Raw genomic sequence first — 14,945 nt, forward strand, 5'->3', positions numbered from 1 at the left:
TGGCACCACACAGGTCTACCCAAACGTTTAGACCGTGTGACTAAGTGCACAGTCCAAACGCTTCTTAAACTCTGGCAGGCTTGGTGCAGTGACTGCTTCTGTGGGGAGCCTGTTCCAGTGGGTGACCACCCTCTCAGTGAAGAACCTCTTCCTGATGTGTAGCCTAAACCTCCCCTGCCTCAGCTTGACACCATCCCCGTGGGTCCTATCACTGGTGACTAAAGAGAATAGATCGGTGCCTGCCCCTCCACTCCCCCTCGCGAGGAAGCTGTAGACTGCGATGAGGTCTCCCCTCAGCCTCCTCTTCTCCAGGCTGAACAGGCCAAGTGACCTCAGCTGCTCCTCATACATCTTCCCCTCTAGGCCCTTCACCATCTTCGTCACCCTCCTCTGGACACTCTCCAACAGTTTTACATCCCTTTTGTACTGTGGTGCCCACAACTGCACACAGTACTCGAGGTGAGGCCGCACCAGCATGGAGCAGAGCGGAACAATCACTTCCCTCGACCGACTAGTAAGGCCGTGCTTGATGCACCCCAGGGTACGGTGGGCCCTCCTGGCTGCCAGGGCACACTGCTGGCTCATGTTCAGCTTGCTGTCAACCACAACCCCCAGATCCCTCTCTGCAGGGCTGCTCTCCAGCGTCTCGTCACCCAGTCTGTATGTATAGCCAGGGTTGCCCCACCCCAGGTGCAGGACCCAGCACTCGCTCTCATTAAATTTCACGCGGTTGGTGATTGCCCAGCTCTCCAATCTGTCCAGAGCTCTCTGCAAGGCCTTTCCACCCTCAGCTGAGTCTACAACTCCTCCAAGTTTGGTGTCATCAGCAAATTTGCTCAAAACACCTTCTAGTCCTACATCCAAATCATTTATAAAAACATTGAAGAGGACTGGCCCTAAAATGGAGCCTTGAGGGACCCCACTAGTGACCATCTGCCAGCCTGATGTGGCCCCATTTACCACAACCCTTTGAGCCCTGCCCGTCAGCCAATTGCTCACCCATCACATGATGTTTTTGTTTAGCTGTTATGCTGGACATTTTGTCCAGTAGGATCCTATGGGAAACCATGTCAAAAGCTTCGCTGAAGCCCAAAAAGATCACATCAGCTGGTTTCCCTTGGTCGACTAGATGGGTGATCTTATCATGAAAGGAAATCAAATTTGTTAGGCAGGACCTACCCCTCGTGAACACATGTTGGTTGGGACCAATGACTGCATTGTTCCCCAGGTGCGCTTCAATAACTTCAAGGATTATCTTCTCCATAATTTTACCAGGCACTGACGTGAGACTGATAGGCCTGTAATTGCTAGGGTCTTCTTTCTTGCCCTTCTTGAAAATTGGCACAACCTGCCAATAGACTGGTGCCTGCGCCTCCACTCCCCCTCGTGAGGAAGCTGTAGACTGCGATGAGGTCTCCTCTCAGCCTCCTCTTTTCCAGGCTGAACAGGCCAAGTGACCTCAGCTGCTCCTCTTCTCTTCTAGGCCCTTCACCATTTTTGTAGCCCTTCTCTGGACACTCTCCAACAGTTTCACATCCTTTTTGTACTGTGGTGCCCAGAACTGCACACAGTACTCGAGGTGAGGCAGCACCAGTGCAGAGCAGAGTGGGACAATCACTTCCCTTGACCAACTAGCAATGCCGTGCTCAATGCACCCCAGGGTACAGTTGGCCCTCCTGGCTGCCAGGGCACACTGCTGCCTCATATTCAGCTTGCTATCAACCAAAACCTCCAGTTTTACTGCAAATTCTTTAAACGCCCAACATTTACCAAGAGAGGAACTTCTGACCCCACCACTTCAGAGTGCTGGTTCCCAAGCTGGTGCACAGGGAGGGCAGCAGGAGCAGTACAGAGCCCCTGAGGCCTTTGCTGCTGTCCAGTGCTCCTGTGACAGGAATGGGGACACAGCAGCACAACAGGGACCAGGTCATGGTCCAAAGGGCATGGAGAGGATCAGTGTGGAAGGAGCTTGGGACAGAGTGATAATGACAATGCTGCAGTTTCAGGAGGCAAGAAGTCTTCTGCTTACAGCTTTATGTGCTACTCCTCTAGTGACTCTTTCCAGGGCTAATACCACTCACAAGAGGATTAAGAAAAATCCCCCTTTTTTCACCCTGTTCTAGAATATTCTGCCTTTTTTTTCCATGAGTTTTGTGCAACTTCCAAAAGTGACTGCAGCCAGAGATGTTTAGTGGAGAGTTTAACAAATCACGTGTAACATTTCCATTGTATGAGGTGTTTTTACTATTTAAAGGAGATTGAAGAAGACAGTTTAATGGTCACATGATGGGGATAAGCATTTCTGAGAGTTGCCTGGCCGGGACAGGGACTGTGAACTTCTCAGAGGTGCCCAGCACAACCTCTGCAATTCAGCCAGCTGCTTCTTGCCCCAAGCAAATCTTGTCCAAACAGAGCAACAGCTTGAATGCTCTATGCATGTTTGTGTTACAAATGGCTTTGTCTTGGAGCTGGAAGCTGAGTTAGATGCTCTGATTGTAGAGTACCATCTCCCCTAGATAAGTATCCATGATGTAAAGTGGAATGCACTGTCTGCTCTTATGTTAACTCTAAGCTTCAAGACCAATTGTTGCTGTTCAACCTGAGTTGCTGGTCTGTTCTCAAGCAAAGCCCTGTATCAGTGATAAAAATGTGATTAGAAGGCCATTCTGTCGCTACAAATTGGCATTCAAAATGGGATGTGTGCCAGAAAAAGTGATCTTTGCACTGACATCAGGCTATCAAGTTGTGATGATGAGCAATAATAATAGTAACTATAGCAAGGTGCATCACTGCATCAGAAGAAACATGCACTAATAAAAATCCTGGTAGAAAATACCATTTGTTTACAAGCCCCATTTCATTGCTTTAAAGATTTTGATCCAGAAACATAGGAAGCAGATCCATTTAGGTACAAGCAGGCCAAGACAGCTGCTTGTAGACCTATGGAGAATGACCTGGTTTCTATGCTGGTGAACTCCTGTTCGGAGTTTGTACAACTCCTCTTCTGTGTTCCATCTTTCAGTCACTAACAGAAAAGACGGTTCAAGGAAAAAGAGAGACAGGACTAATAAGGAAGAAGAAACATGTTGGTGCAATGAATAATGGTGGAGAAAGGACACAGGGCAATTTGTAAAACTCATGTGACATACTCAAGATGATACAAACCTTACTGAGCTTTGGTCTATCATAGGGCAAGTGTCTGTCCATTGTGCACATTACAATCCTGTCTGAGAAACCCTCCTGGCGCAAGGTCTCTGCACAGACTAATCCAGCTGCACCTAAAAAAGAAGGAAGAGCCATGCTAGCAATGTTTTATGGTATTAGATGGTCTGAACCCTTTGAATGAACTCTTTGAATGCCAAAGAAAAAGATGGATCTGAACAGTATCATGTTTTGGTCCATCTACAAAACACTGCTATCGATGGAGGCACGGGGCAGTGGAAGAACAGACAGCAAGGCGGTTGTCCTGCGCATGCTGCCTGGAGCACACTAAGCCAGGACTGATACTGCACTGACACTGACTCCAGGGGTGACCCTCAAATGAGGCCTCCTTGCAAATTCATTTTTTCATAGAAAGAACTCACCCAAATCTACAGAGCCTTCAAGAGGGACACTGGGGGACATTTCTGAGCCAAGCAGTGCAGCGCAGCAGTGGGCAGCCTTCAGCAACCCAGCACAATGGGCTGTGGTCGCTTGCCCTCAACCCCACCAGACATGGCAGCATCTCAGCCCTCGATGCAGGGCTGGAGGGGGGGTCTCTTCCCACCCAAACAGCTTTGAAATCTCCTTTCCTGTTCACCAGAACAGACCTTGTTCTTCAGAAAGAGCTGTCAACGTAGCTGATCAAGCCTGAAAAAGCTCTTTCAGCAACAGCTAACATCACCGCTGAGCATATTGGCTCAGGATTTGGATGACTATTTACCTGCAGCCATGCTGTGCTCCCTAAAGAGCCCAGCTGCCCCTGGCCAGCAGGAAGGTCACACTCCAGATCTCAGTCAACAAACACCATGGGCACAAGGAAGGGAAAAATGCTGCCCAGCAGCAAGGGAAGAGCCCGCCTGGCTGGTTTTCCCTCTCTACTCAAGCTGTGAGACATAACTTAGATGATAGGAGCAGCAGATCACAGCATGCTGAGCATTCCCACAGCTTGCATCTGGTGACCTGAGGGCTATAATGAAGTGAGAACAACCAAAGTGCCCTGAGCAGCCATTCCCTCCTAGCCCCAGGTCCAGCATAGTACAGCCTGTGCCCTCCCACCCTCTGCTTCACTGAAGGCACAATCCAGCCCTACCAGAAAGAGGCAAACTTGGCAGATGAGATTCTATCCATCAGGCTTCCCACAAAAACTGCATTATGCAGTGCTGTCAGGTTGCACAGAATTACTTCCAGCCTTAGAAACGAGCATCACCTCCTGAGCAGCTGGGCCCATTTGTGATACTTTGCAGCTGCAGTGTGGTCAGGGAATCTGCACATCTCTGCACACAGTCTGCACAGCAGATGCGCTTAAGATCACACACTCTCAAGCCCCTTTGGATGACCAGCAGTGTCTAGGTCAAAAAGGCCCAGGAAGATCCTCTGGTCTGACGTTGTGCATAGGAAGGGGTGCAGGAGGGATGACAGAAGGCCCATGGCACACAGACGCCCTTCTGTTCACAGAAACACCCTGGGAGTGGACACACGTTGCTGTCCCAGCACATGCCACTCAATACCTGCACCGATGATCAGCACGTTGGTACTGCTCAGGTTATAGTTGCTCAGGGAGATGCACTTTGCCATCATCTTTGTCCTCCTCTGTGTCTGAAGAGCCTACGCCACCAACAGCAAGAAAAACAGTCATTATCCTTCACAGCTTTTGCCTGGGTAGCCAGGCAGAAGTGGAGACAATTTTCAGTGTTGTCATGAAACAGCTTGGATAGAAATGGAACATCCATATCTTTGTATCCAATGAGGACTTCAAACCCATGCTCAACCAAATACCTTTTCATTACCCAGTGCACTACCTCCTTCCCAGGTACAAAAGAAAAATAAAACCATTGTTGTCTGCAAATTCATGTAGGGACAAAGCACTGGCAAAAATATAGGAGAAGCAGCACAGGTGCATCATTGCGCGATTCTGCAATCAATGGGGGAAATGGAAATGCAGAAGTCCTATCAGGAACTTATTCCTGCACCTAAACAGAGCTCATATGCCTCTGATATTCAAAGAAGGTGACGGACTGTCCAGCCTGCCATGGCTGGACCCGAGGGCCCTTTCCTATGTCACCCTGCCATCTGTGCTGCACAGCCCCCATGTTGCCAAGCCATAGAATCATAGAATGGTTTGGGTTGGAAGGGATCTTAAAGATCACCTAGTTCCAAACGCCCTGCCATGGGCAGGGACACCTTCCACTAGATCAGGCTGCTCAAAGCCCCATCCATCCTGGCCTTGAACACTTGCAGGGATGGGGCATCCACAGCTGCTCTGGGCAACCTGTGCCAGGGCCACACCATCCTCAGATTAAAGAATTACTTCCTAATATCTAATCTAAATCTCCCCTCTTTTAGCTTAAAGCCATTACTTCTTGTCCTATCACTACAGTCCCTTATAAAAGAGACCCTCCCCAGCTTTCCTGTAGCCCTCTTTAGGTACTGTAAGGTCTCCCCAGAGCCTTCTCTTCTCCAGGCTCAACAACCTCAACTCTCTCAGCCTGTCTTCGTAGGAGAGGTGCTCCAGCCCTCTGGTCATCTTTGTGGCCCTCCTCTGGACTTGTTCTAATACTTCTGTGTCCTTCTTGTGGTGCGGGCTCCAGAGCTCAACACAGGGTTCCAGGTGAGGTCTCAGGAGAGCAGAACAGAGGGGGACAATCACATCCCTTGACCTGCTGGCCATGCTGCTTTTGATGCAGAAGCCCATCAGAGGCCAAAATCCAGCACAGCCCTCTTCACCACATCCCACCTGCACCAGCTGGAGTAGTGTGATTCCATTCAAGTGACCTCTCTGGATCAAACCCCACAGGTGACAAAAAGGTCCAGTTGGGCCAGAGCTCTGAGCTTCTATATTTACATATGTATATATGCAAATGTGAATCAGAAGAAAAGTCTTTGTAGAAAGAAAGATGGCACTGGCCTCAACAGGCTTCATTCTGCATCCTGCCTGGGAGAAGACAGCCCTCCCTGCCCACCCACCCCATCCCTCTCCAGCCGATGTATGTGCACAGAGATGACCTCTGCCATCACCACGCTGCATTCAGACCCAGCTGATGAGGCCACACAGCTGACGAGAGAGGCCTGCTTCATGGCCCAATCAAATTACAAGCTGCTGTGAGCTGAAGGAAACACGGGGTGAGTTCAGGACAAGCATCTAGCAAGACATCCTGAACTCAGAGACACCACATCCAGTGTGCATCCAGCGTGCGTCCAGCTGCACCCTGGAGCAGCGCCTAGCAGTCAGGGGAGTGCAGGAGGGTGAGGGGGGACACTACGGCTCTGCCTGGCTCCACTCATGTCCCAGGGACAGACTTCAGGCTGTTGCTCGAGACAGGGTTGGGCTAGGTAGACCTTTGGTTTACTCATTTTGAATGCTCACACATCTTTCTGCTCAGGTACTTCTTCCCCTGCCTTCCCCCATGGGCCTTGTTTTTGGGGTGTCAGCAGTGGCTCAGCCTCTCACCTGCTTGCTCGCTCGGATGTACACCTTCTCCTTTTCGATCTTCACCTGAGGGTGACAAACAGCAGTGGTTTGCAGGACAGCAAGCGTCTCTGGTGTGAAAAAGGTGCCTGCTCCATCTGTGCAACAACTTCTGAACACAGCAGCGGTCTCACCAGCCCATCTGCACTGCAGGTCTCATGCAAGAGCTGCATAGGCCCTGTCCAGGCCCTCCCCAGCTCAAGGCTGGAGGACGTGTCTTGTCTAACACCAACCATGCTCTGATGTTCAGTGCAGAAACTGCCCGTATTTACCTGACCTCTCTCAGGTTGAGGGCTGTTTTCTCCTGCACAAGAAGCCTCCCAGACCATGCACCTCCACCCTCACCTTCCCAGGAGTGTCTGACATCCAAGGGGTGCAGACAGAATGACAAGGGGAGATGCAGGGAGGAGGGAGTGCTGGGTGATACGCTCTCCACAGGCCATCCCACCATGTACATGGGAAATATTTGCTCCACACCTCTGCAGAAGCCATGCTAACATTAATTTCCTCTGCTGCAGGAACAAAGGTCTCACCTGGAACCTGGGCAAGCTGTCCAAGCCAGGAAAGTCCTCTATGTCACCAGTGCTGATGTTGAAGCAGGCTCCGTGCCAGGGACAGCGGACTCTTCCTTTGGACAAAACCCCTGCATGAAAGACAGCATAGCCACATCAGTATGTCCCTGCCTACAGCCCACTGTGGTCAAGCTGCTGCCACCTGGCCAGGGCACAGGTGGCAGAGGCCAGGTCTCACTGCCAATACACTTCTAGGATTCTAGAATTCTTCACAGTTTCACCACAGCTGCTGAGCGAGGCTGACCTCCTGAAGGCCAGAGGTTGCAGTCCAGAGCCTGCTGCAGTGGCAGGAGCTATACACCTCCACACAGAGTAGTTTCATTGCCCAGACTCTGAACATGTCTCTGTGACACTCTTCTCTTTATCTAGAGCTGTCGTCTCTCCTACAGGACACATGGCAGCTGTCATGGACGTGGATGGTCAGCGGCCTCTTGGCTGCTTCACGTGGGCTTCTCCAGCTTGTGCATAGGACTGGCCCAACCATTTGGGCTAGACGGTGAGGTGCCAACTGGGATCCTGGGTGTGGGATCCTAGCTCACATGCCCTCACTGAGAGTGCTCTTCCAATGCCTCCATGCACAGCTCCACCAGCTCTCTGCTGTGCCTACAGGATAATCTCACTCTCCAGCAGGGCCAGGGGCTGTGGTCTCCTGGGTCCTGCGGTCATCTCTATAAGACCAGTACCACCACAAGCAAGCAGTGCCTCAAGCAGAGCATCACATATTTAGAGCAAGCCTATGTCAGAACAGATGCTGACACATCAAGGAGTATGCATGCCACTGGAAAAGCACGGGGCATGTTCAAAGCAATGAGGTCACTCCTCATAAGTATTTGCTCTGAGTCTGCTACCTTGGACTTTGGCTTTCCCTGCCTGAAAGAACTGGCTCGTGGCAGAGTGAACTGCTACAGTTCAGCTGTGCTGGACTCATCCTGAGTTGATGTATTTGCTTGCTGCACTGCCATGTCTTGTCACCCACTAGATGCAGGGATGCAGGGGCCACCCCTCCTGCATCCCCAGTGAGATTGCTGTGCAAGGCCACTGCCTTGGGGACCTGCCATGGGTCTCTGACAGGCAAGGGGGCTTCACATCCATGTGCTGCAGGGATAGAAGCAGTATGAGGACCTCCTGTCCTATTCAGCAGGTTGTTGACACCAGAGGGGGACAAGCAAGGCCAGGAGCATGCCTGCCTGCACGCAGCACTCCTGCAGGGCTGCTGTTGCCAGGACAGCAAGTGAGGATACTCTGCCATCTTCCCCAGCACCCCACCTTCAGCCAAGTGCCCACAGTTAAGGCACACAGCCAAGATGGCACTACCAGGGGCCCGTACTCAGGCTTCTGGTACCATGAGGGCAAACCACTGTACATCACCACACTTCCAACAGAGACATGTCTTTTTGTTGCTGAAATAATTCCATCGGACCAAAGATCCTCCCCTCATGAACATGATTTTGATTTATAGGGAGTTGTGGATTTTTGTTTTTTAAGACTGAGTGGCCTGAAAAATCATAAAATGCGGAAGATTGTTTTTTTCCTTTAAAACATCTTTTAACTCCTCAATGGCTAAGAACCAATAAAAAGAACAAAGCCCCATAAAACTAGGCTCTGCTTGGATGCAGTAAGCTGAGGCTGTTTCACATAGTCCAAGAGAGGTTCAGACCCCAGCTGAAGAGACAACATGTAATGATGCTAGATGAGTTTTGTTCTCTGAAGTCACCCAAGTAAGCTTCAGGCCTGTGTCCAGGTCTGTGTCAGTGAGTTCACCAGCAAACCAAACCCAAGGCTGAGTACTCTTGGAGGCTTCTGCACTGCCATCTGTCTGAAGACACATTTCCCTCACCAAGAAGATGCTGGGATGAAGTTGAGTAAGAGGTATGGCACTACCCCATACTCCCTGCAGCACCCATGAAGGACTTCGGGGCTGCCCTTTGCAAACGCTTTGCTTTCCATTTTTATTCGCACAGCAAGTGATACAGACAGACCTTTAACCAGCGGGGCCCCATAGTGAGGGCATTTGTGTCCCATGGCGTAGAACTCGCCGCTCTCCTTGATCAGCAGCGCCTTCCCGCAGCCCAGGTCCACCTCACGCATCCTAAGGAGGAGGAGCACAGAAGCAGGTGGCAGAACAGCTGGTGCCAAACCCTTCACCCTGCACTCCAGCCCCATTCCACCCTGCCCAGCTCCTCCTTCCTCCAAACTGCTCTCCAATAGCGCTGGGTGGCTCACAGGTACTGCTACCCCTGCCACCAAGCTGGCCTTGGAGGTGGCTCTGCTGCTGCCAGCCCACACCAGATCCAAGCTGGGTCACCAAGTGGCAGCTTCTGTGTCTGTCACTGTGCTCAGAGGTGGCCCAGAGCATCTCTGCACAGTCGGGACATGGCTAATGGCTTCCCCACAAGCTCAGGAGGCCATTTAAGGGTCAGACTAAAGCTTGTCAGCAGCAGTGAAAGCAAAAAGCAAGCCTGGTGTTGCTGCGGCATCAAATCCCCTCCTGGCCAGGGAGCAGTCAGCAGGTCCCTGCAGGCTGGTGCTCACTGAGAGCCAAAGAAAACACAACACCTCTGAGAGTGAAATGAGGCAGTGCCCAGGAGAGGAACCTGTGACCCTTTGTGTGCTCTGCATCAGGGGCTGGGCTCTGGTCCTGGCCATGTCATATGGGTCACATTTTTCTGATAGAAACCCCAGGACACCTACACCTGACTCCCTTGCTCTTTTCTTCTGCTGTTTTTGCAAAACACAAGTCATATGGCAACCTGCCCTCCTGCTCAGACTGTTGGCCCAACTCTGCATCACAGTGGGGTTTTGTCTCCCTGCTGCCCCAGCACTCAGCTTCATGCTTTTACAGGAGCCAACCTAAGTGCAGGCAATCCCCCAGGAGACAGCCAGGTGCTCTTTGAAGCACAGCTGTTGTTTGTGGAGATACCCTGGAAAAAGCGTAATTAGCACAGCAAGAATCCCGTATGCAAAGTTTATGGTCTCACGATGGGTCCCCCACCAGCCACATCAGGCTCCAGCCCCAGCAACCCTTGCCCTAGCCAAAAGCACACTTTTGCCAATCATGCACCTTCTCTGCAAAACAAAAGAAAAAAGCTACCACAGCATCCCCACCTGCTGAATATGTGGTTAATGGTGCTATCAGTGCTGGGAAGCTGAAGTTTAGAAAATCATACAGGTTGGAAAAGCTCTTCAAGGTCACAAGTCCAACCATCAACCTGACCTACCAAGTCCCATCACTAAACCACATCCCTAAGCACCACATCCACACATCTCTTAAATACCTCCAGGGATGGAGACTCCACCACTTCCCTAAGCAGCCTAGTCCAGTGCTTGATGACCCTCTCCATGGAGAAATTCTTCCTAATGTCCAATCTAAACCTCCCCTGGTGCAACTTGAAGCCACTGCCTCACATCCTATCTCTAGTCACCCAAGAAAAGAGACCAGCACCCTCCTCGCTGCAACCTCCTTTCAGGTAGGTAATTGTAGAGAGAGCTGCGGAGTGTTTCCACCTCACAGCCCTAGTAGACCCCATGCAATCCAGAGCCCTCTGCGAGGTGCCAATGCAGAGAGGCAAGGAGTGAGCCCTACCCTTGCAGAGAGCTGGGCACAAAGCCCAGACCGAAGTGTAGACCTGCTTTTCCTAGGATGTTTCCTCTCCCCAAGCCAGAAAGCTGATCTTCAGAACTTGACGTTTATCCAGAAATCCTAGCTGTTCCCATTGCACTAAGCAGACTATCTCAGCAGCAAGCCTGGCATATTCAGGCTGCATTAGGTGTACTGTATGTATCACTGGTGTGCACACAGCAAACCCCCAGTGCTCAGGAAAACTGGCCATGTGCCATGAATGCTGCGTATGCACAACACACCCCCAGGTCTCAGAAGAACAGGACTCATTTTGCACGCTCACTGCGGTTTGGGTAACATCACACTAACCAGCACCCAGGCTGCAGACACACTTCTCCTGGTGAAGAGGGGTGTGAGACCAGTGCTCAGTCCACAAGCATGCCTGAAACACCTGCAGACCTACCTTGGACAAGTCCTCAGGCACATGCATGCTTCATCTGCACGAACTGTCCCACTAGAGTAACAGCAGATGCTGACTTTCTTTGCTACCTCGGTCAAAAGCAGCAGCAGAGCTCATCACGCTTGCCCTGGGAGCCATTCTGCCCTGTAAGCTGGCAGACGCACTCCCAAGCAAGGCAGCTCTGCTCCCTCCCCATGCAGGACACTTGGCACTCAGGTGTCCTTCAGTCAGCACAATGGGAATAGAGCAATACAAGTCCTGCTGCATTCCTCAGCTGTGCAGTGCTTCAGATAAAACCTGTGGTTCTTGTTAAATGACAACCAAAACTACACAGGAAGATAAGATAAGTGAGTTTACAACTTACCTAAGGAACTGTGTGATCTGACAGAGGGAAAAACAAGACCTGGCATCTTGAAGGCAACACACAGCCACCTGCAAGCTCTCAATCACGCACTTAGTCCAAAGAGAGCAAGAGAGCGACTGGCACTGCACTGCTCCCCATTGAGCTGTTTCCCCAGTGGGAAATTTGTCCTCTTGCCCAACTCCCCTTCTAACCTGGGCAGCACCAGCGGAAGCTTGGCTCTGGCCCACAAAGGACGTGGCAGAGGAGGCGCAGGTGGTTGGGGGCTGCTTTCTGGGTGCAGCTCCCTGAACTAAAGACACAGCCAACTGTGTGCTCCCCACCCCAGGGCCTGTCAGCCAGCTGGGAGAATGTCTGGGCAAGGCAGCAGCAGAGTTCATGCACCAGAATCCTTCACTGGTTCTGCTGAGACCATCCTGGTGCCAGAAAGTTAAAAACTAACTCTATTAGAAAAAGAGTAATTCTGAATTTAAAATGTCCACTGATGGAAAGTCTGCTGCACTACTTGGTAACTTGTTTCAGTAGTTAAATGCACGCACAGTTGGTGTGAGCCAGTTTCCTGACTGATTACAGCTTCTAGCTCTTGCTTTAGCTGTTGCCTGTTCGACCAAGGAGCTTTCTGCTACAGTCATATATGTCCTTGCATGCTGCAGCCAAACCACTCACCCCTCTGCGACCTACAGAGTAAACCAGGCTCTTCCACTCATTTTCTCTGCTATACTGCATGCTTTCCAGGCAATATACTTACCTAAGCCCTAGTTTTTCAATATGCTTCTTGCACTGGGGCACCAAAACACAGCAAACTCATTTAGGAACACCCCACAGATAAAGTTAGCAGAAGCTGCCTCGATGAGCACCTGGCATTTCCTTAGCTGCAATGACTACAGCAGCCATCAGGCTACATCTGCTCCCTCTTGACTCTGGAAATTCAGTAGGGCAGATTCACTCTCAGGATCGCCCCTGTGCAACAAATATTCCCCAGGACTGTGTCTCTTTTTGGCTTTGCTCCAGCCACAAGGCAATTCCCGTACCTGCCTGTCCTCTCCCGAGGTCCTACTCCCCCTGCCTTGCCTCTGTCCATCACTTACCCAAAGCAGCCTTACACCCACTGTGCCTTCCTTACACCCAGCGTGTCTTTACTGATGCCTCACCCTAGTCTCTCACCAGAGGCCATTCACCTCCAGGTCCTGACAGACCTCCATCCTTCCTCTGAGCAGCAGCAGAAATTGCAAAGTCAGCCAAACCTCACATGAAGTTTTAATCCAGGAGAGAGTCCACTGCATCCCTTTGTAGAATGGCTTAATACATAAATTCCCGGAGGTGAAAAGCACAGTTTATTCCTAGATGAACTTTGTTAACAAGAATTTATAGCTCATGATGCCCCATAAGTTTAGCATGAAGTAGCTTGTATTAAATGGATTATTCTGGATCATCGTCACGTATTATCCTAGAGTATCATTACGTGCAATAGCAAATTAAAGCAAATACTCCCAGATTCCAACTGCATCCAACACATCCAACATCACCCAACTGCTCATTGGAGTCAAATTACATTATTTTTCACACAGTTCAGCCTGCTTGGATTCTGTCATATTAATGGAACATGCTGCAAAAAAGGCCCATCTATCCCAGGTAAGAAAAATGTGTCTGTAAAGCACAGTGACTGGGACAGGCACTTTTCAGAGTTGAGAAAACTCTTAAATCAGGGTGAAAATGTACACAGCTGAAGTGTGTTGCCATTAGCGAAAACTTTGGAAAATTGCATTTTTGGTGAATGAACAAGTTGAAAGAAATGAGTTCAGCTGGAGAAATAAGGCACTGCAGAAATGGTGGAGCACATGATCGACCCCATCCATCCCACACATGCACTATTCATGCTGCTTCATAAAAGTACTAAGGCTAGAACACTAAATTTATTTTGTAAATTATTTGTAAATTTAAATAATAAATTAATAATAAATTTGTAAATTTATAATTGCCAAGGTTGTCTAACACAAGCTGAACAGAACCTGATGAGAAGTTCTGTTACAGAACATCAGGTCTGTCTAAGACAGGTCCCAGGGAGGACTGCACACTTTGAAGGGAACAGCAATAATTCAGGTAAAAAACAGTTGTTGCTACTTGCCTGTGATGTTATTTTATTCAAGATATGAAAGCAAAAAATCATTTTAGCAAGTTAAATCATCATCTCCAGAAACTAAAGAACCAGGCAGAGGGTTTAGCTTGGATTATGAGGTCTCCCAAGATTTTTCAAGTTACCTATAAAGACTTTAGGCACTTACTGTCCATTCTCCAGGTCCTTCACATGGCACACAGATGCTTCCACCACATCCTTTGGGTTGTGGTAAGGATTGCTGGCAATGGGATGTTCCTCGAGATGATAATGCCGGGCAGTCCCATTGACTTTGTAAATCAATGGGCTGGCTTTCCCATTGGGTGACATCTCCTCTTTGCTTCTCTCCTTCTCGGGTATCACCACCTCAATTTTCACTTCAACTGCAGGAACAAACAAATCTTCGTTAAAACAAAGCCAGAGGTTTTGCTGCCATGATGCCTCTCCCTCCTTCCTTGGACTTCAAAAGGGGCTGACAGATGTCATCAGAACTGACATTTTCTGTCAGCTTGCTTGGGAAAAAATATTTGATATCAAACTTGGTTTGATTACTTGAGTCCATTATTCCACTGCTCTTTCTCAACTGTGCACCTTTGCATTCATAAAGTAAATATTCCTGCAAGCAGGCATTAGTGATTGGTGCAAAACAATCCATCTGTCACAGTTCCTGTCCTGTTTAATGGAAAATAGCTTCAGGAAGTTAAGCACGAGCATACCAACAACTCTAGGTCACAAATAGACTTCAAAAAAATCTTTTGATTGTTCGTAGATAACATCAACTGGAAGCGAAAGCCAACACTGAATGGTGTATAAAGCTGGTTCATTAGATGGAGACCAATTAATAAGGAACTAGTATTAAAAGTGCTCAACGTTATTTCTGTAAGAGGTTTTCAGTGTAGAGTGAATCTTAAGCATTAAAGGGGAAAAGCAAGAATTGTCTGGTTTACTTAAGTTTATACACTGAGCAAGTTTGACTATAAAAGCATCCCTGGCCATGTAAGGTCAAGTGACAGCTTTCTGGAAGACATTCTCAGTGATTTCGCTGATTTCAGACTTTACATTCTGGCAAAGCATGAGGATCTGTGCCCAAGTGGGAGCTGGACAAGCACTCTTCTAGTCTCAGCCCTTCGGCTGAATGTCTGTGTCTGAGCCCTGCACCTGCCAGTGTGATCCACTCACGCCTGGCCCCGTGCCCTGGTGGCAGCAGCCTACC

General features: G+C 49.6%; 1 protein-coding gene across 6 annotated transcripts in view; it reads right to left on the bottom strand.

Annotated features, from left to right (window-relative positions):
• AIFM3 (AIF family member 3) overlaps positions 1 to 14,945 on the bottom strand; it is a 60,513-nt gene that overhangs the window by 23,894 nt on the left and 21,674 nt on the right. For all 6 annotated transcript variants that reach the window (XR_014573527.1, XR_014573528.1, XM_083803718.1 and 3 more), the window contains 6 exons: positions 13,902 to 14,115; positions 9,219 to 9,328; positions 7,201 to 7,310; positions 6,650 to 6,694; positions 4,710 to 4,806; positions 3,166 to 3,278 (listed from right to left, as the gene is read on the bottom strand). Coding sequence is in view for 4 of the 6 variants with exons in the window: in XM_083803718.1 (XP_083659844.1) it covers positions 3,166 to 3,278; positions 4,710 to 4,806; positions 6,650 to 6,694; positions 7,201 to 7,310; positions 9,219 to 9,328; positions 13,902 to 14,115 (689 nt within the window). In the remaining 2 variants the exon portion in view is untranslated. The remainder of the gene's footprint in view (positions 1 to 3,165; positions 3,279 to 4,709; positions 4,807 to 6,649; positions 6,695 to 7,200; positions 7,311 to 9,218; positions 9,329 to 13,901; positions 14,116 to 14,945) is intronic.

The sequence above is a fragment of the Anser anser genome (assembly GCF_964211835.1).
Source record: "Anser anser genome assembly, chromosome: 18".
In the NCBI taxonomy this organism is placed as follows: Eukaryota; Metazoa; Chordata; class Aves; order Anseriformes; family Anatidae; genus Anser; species Anser anser.